This window comes from Aythya fuligula, chromosome 1 (assembly GCF_009819795.1).
Source record: "Aythya fuligula isolate bAytFul2 chromosome 1, bAytFul2.pri, whole genome shotgun sequence".
In the NCBI taxonomy this organism is placed as follows: domain Eukaryota; kingdom Metazoa; phylum Chordata; class Aves; order Anseriformes; family Anatidae; genus Aythya; species Aythya fuligula.
Window position 1 is genome coordinate 66,437 of NC_045559.1, and position 10,255 is coordinate 76,691.

Consider the following 10,255-nt stretch of genomic DNA (forward strand, 5'->3'; position numbering starts at 1 on the left):
TGGGATATAAAGAATCCATGTACTATAGTGCATACATGTAAACTGGGTATATTTCAGCAAAAAAGGTACACCTTAACTCCCTTTTTTTCTTCCTCCTTTAGATGAACTTATACAGAAATCTGAAGAATTTGTATGCTGTCAGAATAAGCTGAAATCCTGGCCAGTGTTGGAGGTCTCTGAATTGAAGAAAGAGGTATGGTATTTTCATAAGTCCTGTAAAATTTTCCCATATGTTGAGGAACTGAAACAGAGTGAAATGTTTAAAAATTCTTTTTCATGTGGTGTTGCTTCAGAAAGATTGTTTTGGGTTCTCTCAGCTCATGGACAGACATGTTATTACTATAAGAGCCTGGGCAAAACTAGGACACAATCTGACTAATTCAGAAGTTGCCAACTGATGTGTTAAAGGGCTAACTGAAAAATCAAAGACGAATGCTTTTGTAAAAACTGAATGCAAACGTGTCTCTCTCCTCCATCCTATGTTTATACAGGATGAAACAACTTCACAGGAAAAAATGATACAGAAGGAAGATGGGACTGGGACTTTACTACTATCCACAGAAAACTTGGAAAGACAGAAGACTGAAGATGGTATAATTATCCTCCTTCTTATCTATTTTAGAAAAAAAACATGTCCACAGTTACTGGTTCAATATGCTTTTGTTGACAAGATCATAAAAAAATGCTAATTCTTTCCAGTTGTTAAATGTAGAATTTATTAGCTCTTATACTGAAGGGTTCAGGCAGCACCTCTAGCTAATAGAATTAGAACTAAGATGAATCATAGAATCGCAGAATAATTTATGCTGGAAGTTATCTCAGGCAGACTGTAGTCAAGCTTCCTGTTCAAAGCAGGGTCAGCTATGAGATCAGACCAAGTTGCTGAGGCCTTTGTCTAGTCAGGTCTTGAAAACGTCCAGGATGGTGACTATACAACAGCCTGGGCAGCCTCTTCTGACACTTCACTGTCCTCATGGAAGAAATGATTTTTATGATATCCAGTTGGAACCTATTTTGTTTCAGCATATGCCTGTTGTCTTACATCCTCATAACTTGCACCACTCTAAAAACCCTGGCTTTGTCTTCTCAAGAACCTCTTCACAGGTGTTGGAAGGCTTCCTTTAGGTGTCTACAAAGCTGCATCTTATACAAGCTAAATAAGCCCTGTTGCCTCAGCCTCTCCTCACATGGTCCTCACATGACCATCTCAGTGGTCTTCTAAGCTTGCTTCGGTTTATGTTCTTTATTTCAGAGTGGTTAGGCATTGGAAGGGGTTGCCCAGGGAGGTGGTGAAGTCACCGTCCCTGGGGGTGTTTAAGGAAAGGTTCAATGTGGTATTTAGGGATATGGTTTAGTGAGTAACTGAACTGAGTGTTCAGTTTTGGGCCCCACTCTACAAGGACATTGGGGTGCTGGAGTGTGTCCAAAGGAGGGCAATGAAGCTGGTGAAGGGTCTAGAAAACAAGCCTTAGTAGTAGTGGCTGAGGGAACTAGGGTTGTTTAGCCTAGAGAAAAGAAGGCTAAGGGGAGACCTTATCATAGTCTACAATTACCTTAGAGGAGGTTGTAGCGAGGTGGGTATTGGGCACTTCTCCCAAGCACCAAGTGATTAGACAAGGGGAAATGGTCTCAAGTTGAAACAGAGGAGGTTTGGTTTGGATATTAGGATAAATTTCTTTACTGAAGGGGTTGTGCAGCATTGGAATAGGCTGCCCAGGGAAGTAGTTGAGACACCACCTGTGAAGGTCTTCCAAAAACGTGTATATTTAGACCTTAGACATGTTTTAGTGGTGGACATTAGTACTAGGTGAACAGTTGGACTAGATGATCTTAGGTCTTTTCCAACCTGAATGATGCTATGACTCTTTCTTACCAAGAGGACGCATTTTGTGATTTTTCCAAGAGACCAAAGTAAGGCACACCAGCTTGCAGTTTTCCAGATCATCTTTTTGTTCTTTTGTTTGAAGTAGGATACAACATTTGCATTTTTTCAGTTACTGTAGACCCCAGTTTCCATAACTGATCATTGCATCAGTGAACAAGGGAAGAACAACTGTTATCATCTACCTGGATTTCTATAATGCCTTTCTAGTCCCCCACAGCACTCTTGCTTCAAAATTGGGTAGATAATAGTTTTTATGGACGAACTGATAGATGGATAAGGAATTGACTGGATGACAGCATCCAAGGAGTTACAGTCAATAACCCAGTGTTCAAATGGAAACCAGTAATGAGTGCTGTCTCTTAAGGGTCTGTACTGGGACCAATACAATATAACATCACTAATAAAATCAATAGTGAGATTGAGTGCAACCTCAAAAAGTTTGCGGATGACATCAGGCTGAATGGTGTGGTTGATACACTACTGGGAAGGGATGCCATCCAGAGGGACCTTGACAGGTGTGATAACTGTGCCTATATAAACCTCATGAAGTCCAACAAAGTTGAGTAGAAGGTCCTGCACCTGGATCAGAGCAATCCCCAACATCAGCATGGAATGGATGATGAAATGATTGAGAGTAGCCCTGCAAAGAAGGACTTGGGGATACTGGTGGATGAAAAATTGGATATGGGCTTGCAATGTGTGCTTGTAAATTGGAAAACCAGTCATATCCTGGGCTTTGCAAGAAGTGTGGCCAGAGGTCAAGGGTGATTCTTTCCTTCCACTCTGCTCATGAGACCTCACCTGGAGTACTGTAACTAGCTCTGCAATCACCAGTACAAGGAAGATATGGACCTGTTAGATAAGGTCCAGAGCAGGGCTACTAAAATGTTCAGAGGGTTGGAACCCCTCTTGTATGAAGAAAGCTTGACAAAGTTGGTGTTGTTCAACCTGGACAATAATAGAAGTCTCTGAGGAGACCTTTTTGAGTTTGTAAAGGGGGCTGATAAGAAAGGCTTTTTTACTAGGGACTGTAGTGACAGGATGAGGGGCAAAGGTTTTAATCTGAAAGAGGGTAGATTTAGATTGGATATAAGGAATAAATGTTTCATGATGAAGGTTGTGGAACAAGTTGCTCAGAGTAGTTGTGGATGCCCAGTCACTGGAAGTGTTCAGAGTCAGGTTGAATCATGCTTAGAGTGATGTAATTGTAGTGAAAGATATCCTTGCCCTTGGCACAAGGGTTGGACTAGATGATCTTTAAAGGTGCCTTTCTACCCAAACCATTCTATGATTCTATATGGTACAGGACATGTTTTTGCCTTTCTTTTGCTTTTGAGTATCAGAATGTTTTGAGTATTGTAGAACGGTTAAGGTTGGAAGGGACCTTTGAAGGTAATCTTGTCCATCCCTCCTCCTCAAGAAGGATCACACAGAGCTGCTTATCCAGGACCATGTCCAGCTGTCTTTTAAATATCTCCAAGGGAAACTCCACAGCCTCTCTAGTCAACGTGTACTACTGCTCAGTTGCCTTCACAGTTTAAAAAAAAAAAAAAAAAAACCAGCAAAAAATGTTTTTTTCTGTGTTCAGACAGTGCTTCCTGTGTTTCAGATTTGTGTCCATTGCCTCATGTCTTGTCACTGGGCACCACTGGAAGGAGCCTGACTCCATCTTCTTTGACCCCTCCCCCCTTCAGGTCTCTAGGCTAAAAAGTCTCAGTTTTCTCAGCCTTTCCTCATAGGAGACATGCTCTAACCCTTTAATTAACTTAGAGGCCTTTGGTGGTCTCCAGATGATTAAGGAAGAGGTTGAACAGCCATGGACCCAGTATTGACACATTGGCTCTGTGGTTAGTTACTGGCTTCCAGATAGACTTCATTCTGCTAAAAACCATCCTCTGGGCCTGGCCCATACCTCAAGAGCTTGTCTGTACAGATTTTATGTTGCACTGTGGCAGAAGCCTTACTGAAGTCTGTGTAGACAATACTTACGCTCTCCCCTTATCTACCAATTCAGTCATTTCATCATATGCAGTATAGTGACATACCTATCATGAATGGTGTTTACATGCCAGTTCTCAGAAATAAAAATAAAAATATCCTGAGTCAAACAGCAGATGAATTCTTGTACTGTTCTTGATTTGGACAATGGCCCTCCAGTGTTTTTATTCTCTCCCAGCTTTGACAATTTCTCTTTCATTTTTATGCTAATGAAATTTGAAGCATTCTGCTACAATAATTCTTTCTTTCCCCTCCTTTTTAAGAATGATTTTCAAAACATGAAGCTCTATCAGCTATCCTTTAATTTCAATCTAAATAACAATAGAATAGAATAATTCAGTTGGAAAGGACCAACAAAGATCATCAAGTCCACCTGTCTGACCTCTTCAGGGCTAGACCAAAGTTTAAGCATATTATTAAGGACGTTATCCAAATGCCTCTTGAATGTTGACAGCCGTTAGTCGTCAACCACCTTGCTAAGAAGCCTGCTCCAGTGTTTGACCATCCCCACAGTAAAGAAATTTTTCCAAATATCTAGTCTGAATCTTCCCTGGTGCAGCTTTATACCATTCGCACACATTTTGTATCACTGGTTACCAGGGAAAAGAGATCATCACATCTCTCTCTATTTCCCCTCTTCAGGGGAAGGAGAAAGGGAAAAGAACAGTAAGTTTTCTTTTCTAAAAGGTGCTTAAAATCATTGATTTGTTTTGGTAGTTTGTGTCTTTCAGAGAAAAAAATAACTAACACGTTATCCAATGACAATGTTATGTATCTTCAGTGCAGAAGTGCTGCTTAGAGCCACGTGTCCTGTTCTATAAAGTTCCTGAAAGAGTATCATGTCACTCTCTAAATGAGAGTTTTAATTTTCAAATAAATTGTTTCATGTGCATGCGTTCTTGAATGTTTCAGATATACCACGCTTGCAACTTGTTCTCCAGGAGCCTCAGCAGGAAGCTGCGATGGTTGCAGAAAATTCAAAGGAGGTAATGATTAAGCAGCAAAAATAAGCCAAAACTAAAACAGGTCAAGGACTGGCCTTAAAACAGCTAAGCTGTTACGGCCTTTTTTAACAATCCTCTTTGAAAGGTTATTATTAACCGGATTAATGGCGAAAGACAGAAATAGCTTCCAAATACTGCTTGTCCTGTGTTCTTATCAGACTGTATTTCCCTTTGCTGTCTGTGTGGAATTCTTGTGTCCTTCATTCACCCAATCCATATTCTTGCTATTTTATACCTCTTATGAGTTAGTTCTGCAGCTAAATCATAGGCTAAACTGAGGGAAGTTTCAGGAAACACAATTCCAAAGGTTCAATTGTCATTATAGGATACCTTTCAAACCCTACTTATCCCCTCTGCCCTTTTGGGGATCTGGCAGACTGACTGGAAGAAGCTGAGTTCTCTTTGTAAAACAGGAGACTAGACTATATATTCTTTCACTGTGAACAGGTTTAGGTACAGTTGCAGGTAATCCATTGGTGAGAAGAGTGCAGGATTGCCTACCTTCTACTTTGCTTTATACTCAGTCAGCCACGTGATGGAGATGGCTGCCAATGTATATTTGTAATAAGAATTTGTTGTAGAATTGTTTGTCAGCTTAGGGCATGGTCTGGGCTCTTTCCAGACTGCTGCACTCTGTTCCAGTCTGCCTACAGGGGGGAAGAAGATGATGCTGTGTTTTATCTAAAACAATCCTCTCCAACTGAGAGAGTTGGCAGTTTGAAGTTTCCAGCTTCTCTCCTTCTCCAGTAATTGTATAGTAAAAGATCAAGCTTCATACATGTATTTATTGACTTTTTCATTAGCTTTTGATTTAAAAATGAGGATGGAAGGTGTTACATATGAAAATGCCAAAGACTGTTTCCTTAAGTTTGTATTGCTGTGGAGTAATTAAGGCAAAAGTTGACATTTGGGACTCATGCATTCTGAGTCAGTTCATCCTGCTTGACTTCAGAGCCTTACGTTCCAATTGCCTATTTTTGAGGTCTAATCTAGTGGATCAACAGGTATACACACGTGTAAACGCATGCATGTGGTCTTTTCAAGGGCAGCTGTACGCCTCTGAGCTATTTTATAGAGCCCCTTTATAAGCATTGGTGAGACTAGGTGCTTTAGCATATGATTCACCTTGACCAAGGTGGGTGTTTAAAACAGTGGACGAATCCAACTCTGGAAGTGTCCATTTCAGTGCCTTCATACATATGTATGCCTATATAAACAGTTTTTATGCAGTGTTCACATTTGGACAGCTGTATCCTGCAACTCATGCTCCTGACCCATTACTTTAGGCAAAGATATGTATGAATCCAATTCCAATACATGCAGTTTGTGTTGTGTACACAAATTATTTTAATGCAGCCCGTACATTTAATTTCAATGTGTGCAGCTTGCAAAGGCAAAAGTACTCTAGAATGTGGGTCTGGTGATTGCTTCCATATGACTGGGTAACCTGTTAGCACCTCATGTACTTATGTTCTAGATAGTTACAGCAAGTGTTAATTCTATTCACTTCATTTTGTTTTATGTCCTTACATTACTGGGATGTTGTTTTTGTCTTTGTTTTTCAAGAGGAGAGAGGAGTAGATTTTTTTAAAGACGTTTTACTCTAGTGTTGCGGGTTAATACCAGTAAGCAGCTAAGCACTACACAGCCACTTGCTCACTCTCACCTAGTGTAATGGGGAAAAGAATCAAAAGGGTCAAAGTGCGAGAACTCCAGAGTTGAGATAAAGACAGTTTAATATTGTAAAGCAAAAGCGGTGTGTACAAGCAAAGCAAAATAAGGAGTTAATTCATTAATTGCCAACTGATTTCATTCACTATTTCTTCATCCAATTGCTGAGCACAGCATCATATGTGAAATACTGTATTGGTCAGCTGGCGGCATCTGTCCTAGCTGTGTCCCTTCCCAGCTTCTTGTGCATCCCCAGTCTACACACTGGCCAGGCATGATGAGAAACAGAAAAGGCCTTGATGCTATGCAAGCACTGCTCAGCAAAAAGTAAAAGAACATTGGTGTGTTATTAACACTCCTTTCATCACAAATCCAAATCATAGCACCATATGAGCTACTATAAAGAAAATTAACTCTATCCCAGACAAACACAATATTTCTACTTAAGTTATGACTTGTAGTCCCTTTGTACTCTAGTTCAAACCTTTTCCCACAGAGGTAGTTCTTGTGAGAGACAGTATATGTTAGGAACTGTCATGGAATATTGAAATTTGCTTTAATTGCAACTCAACCCGTAAGTCTTACTTCTTTTATGAATGTCAATAGCAAACTAACCAATTCCCTGAGTTTTATTCAACGTCTTTGTGTGGGCAAAAGGAGTCTGGGTCTGTGAAATAGCAAAGTCTCCTCTCTCTTAGCAGTATGCTCCAACTTCAGCAGTCAGGTTCTTTCCTATCTGAAAGAAAAGCAGGAGAGGTATAGCAGTTAATAGATTCTTGTTGAGTAGTTAATTCATTTACGTTATGTAGCCTAGTGTAACCTTCCTTGAGAGACTGCAGGTTGTTTATCTGCTCCAACAGTAAAGCATACAGTGACAAACACATGATTTCTCACATTCACTGCTTGGGTGGTTCAGTGAAAAGTTAAAAATCTATTGTCAGTTGCTTTGAAGCACTGAAGATGAAAGAGTAAGCAAGGTGGGAAGGAGATTAATTGCATTCAGTAATATCCTGAACTCATACCCTAAATCTGATCGGATACCGTAACCTGATGTCTTAGTTTTAGTCTTTCATCTTAGAAAGATGTCTTAGTCTTCTGCTTACCATCATAAATAATCTATTTTTTTTTAATTTTATTTCTTTTAGGCATCAGAAATGGGTCTAAAGTAGGGAATGTCAGTTTTTACTCAAAGCTTGGCAGAATAGCAGCTAAGATAGCTATCTTCCAATGCAAAGATTGTAGCTCAAAACTAAGTATGTTTTCTTCCACCAATAGAACAAAAATGCTGGATCTGAGGTGAAAATGCAAGACTTGCAGACTCTGGAAGATCCAGCCTCTTATGTAGATTGCTCTCCTACACTGAGAGGTAAGGACGTAGAATAAATTACATTGACCTTAAAACTGTGGAAATTTGAGAGTCGTCATGGAAAAATCCAAGGTGATTTGGAAAGCAGAGCTTTCAGGTCAGAATCTAAAGATACACAGGAATTAGCAAAGATACACAGGAGTTAGAAGAGAAAACACTATTGCAGGCAAGAAGTAATGCATCAGAAGAGAAGAAAAAAGTAGTCCCTACTACTGTCCCTAATACTGTGTGAAAGGGAGAACGTTTTGAAGGAGGCTATTTGTTGATGCAGAGACTGATGTGTAGTACGTGGAAGAGACTTAAGGTAAGATGAAGGATTGGGTTCCTGTCTTCAAACTAGCAAGCTTTTTTTTTTTGTCTCTGGTACTACTGCCTTTCCTCCCCACCGTACCTCTAAATTATCAAAAACAAAACAAAACAAACAAAAAAAAACCACCATCACCACCAACGAAAAATTGTTACCTGGGTGGTTGCAGAGTAAGGCTTCTAAAAATTAGTAATGCTATGATTAAATGCTCATATCTCTACCTTCTCGCACTTCATGAAGAGATGATCACTTGCTTAATTGCTTGAAAGCTTAAGCTGTTGCCAACAATCATCGAATCATAGAATAATTAAGGTTGGAAAAGATGTCCAAGATCATCTGGTCCGACCATCCCCCTGCTACCAATATCACCCACTAAACCGTGTCCGTAAGCACCATGTCCAACCTTTCTGTAAACACTCCAAGGGACGGTGACTCTATCACCTCCCTGGACAACCCATTCCAATGCCTGACTACTCTTTCTAAGAAGAAATTTCTCCTAATTTCCAACCTAAATTAACCCTGGTGCAACTTAAGGCCATTCCCTGTAGTCCTATCACTAGTTATCTGTGAGAAGAGGCTTACCCCCAGCTCCCCACAACTTCCTTTCAGGTAGTTGGAGAGAACAATATGAGCAAAATAGCAAAATCAAACCTGAATGGGCAACTACTATAATCTCTGGTGTTTCTTAGCATTTAAGAGCTTAGATTTACAACCTTGCTTTTCTTAATGCACATATTTATAATTTTCTAGGATTTTTTCGGTTTTGACAACAATAACAAACAAAACAATAAAAAAAGAAACAACGCAAAACCAACAAAACAGAAAATGAGGTTTCAGAGTTTTTTTTTAATAATAGTTCTAGCAGTGTGACAGAGCTAACTTAGCTATCAGAAAAAAAAAAGTAATTTTCTCAAAGAAGAGGTGTAATTGCAGGGTTCATAATTAAATCCTCATTTCTTTTTTTTTTTTTTTAAGGGTGCAAGTGTACTGGTTCACTTTTCTCTTTGTCTCTTCATCCTTTTGTAGAGGTTAGATATACTGTAGACTTGGGTGATGCCAGCATGCAGTAAATGCAGTAGTTTTTGCATCTGCAGAGCTTGGGGATGTCTGGACCCAGTCCATAGCTTCAAACTCTTGACCTTTTTTATTTCCTACCTTGGAAACTGGAGAAACTCCAGTCCTGTAAATTTCCTGTTTGATTACCTACTGAATTAATGTACAACTCATTTACTTATGGTGACATATACATTTTATGACTAGGTATGTCAGGATTGATGGTGAATTCAGAAGTGCAAAAGCCTTTTGATGATACTTCGGTGCTACCTGAGGTACAAATTTTACCCCATACTTTTTACTTTTCAATATTGTATGAATCCATGGATATGGTAACTACTTGTAATTTCAGAAGCCCCAAAGAACAGTTTTTGTTTTAGCATCCCATAATAACAACTAGTTAGTAATCTTTAATACATAGCTTTTTTTAATAGTTCCTCATAAATTATTTCTGCCCTCCAACCTGGTAGAATGGACAGTCTTTGTAATACAAGATACTGACTTATTTCTGTACTGGTGATCCATGCTTTATGGCCAGGATTTGTGACTGTTTTGGGGGGTAAGAGGAAACTTTAAGATTAATATTTGGAAAAATTCAAGCACTTTAGACCAGATGTTTTGTTTAGTCTTCATACTTTGGAGATGGACGCATACTGGAATATGTGTTTCTATATTATTTCTTAACCACATTAAATGGGCAAGTAGAATAGGGGACAAAACCTCCTGTTTTGGAGACTATGGATACAGTAGATAAGTCTAGTGGAATACATCTGAGAATCACAGGAGAACTGAGACATTTCAGAATCAGACTATCCTGTAACCAAGAAAGAATGTGAAATAAGGTAACAGGAAGTTACATTTATGGTTTAATCCTCAAAACAGTCTTTCATGCTGCTGCTTCATAGGATCATAGAATGGCTTGGGTTGGAAGGGACCTTAAAGATCATCTAATTCCAACTCCCCCTCCCCAC

At 39.4% G+C, this 10,255-nt stretch overlaps 1 protein-coding gene across 7 annotated transcripts in view; it reads left to right on the forward strand.

The window, feature by feature from the left end:
- GOLGB1 (golgin B1) overlaps positions 1-10,255 on the forward strand; it is a 67,324-nt gene that overhangs the window by 25,422 nt on the left and 31,647 nt on the right. For 5 of the 7 annotated variants that reach the window (XM_032207509.1, XM_032207506.1, XM_032207505.1 and 2 more), the window contains 5 exons: positions 102-193; positions 492-591; positions 4,796-4,869; positions 7,834-7,924; positions 9,492-9,559. In XM_032207509.1, coding sequence (XP_032063400.1) covers positions 102-193; positions 492-591; positions 4,796-4,869; positions 7,834-7,924; positions 9,492-9,559 — 425 coding nt within the window. Of the gene's footprint in view, positions 1-101; positions 194-491; positions 592-4,795; positions 4,870-7,833; positions 7,925-9,491; positions 9,560-10,255 lie in introns of those variants that run through there. The other 2 variants (XM_032207510.1, XM_032207511.1) reach the window with 2 other exon arrangements.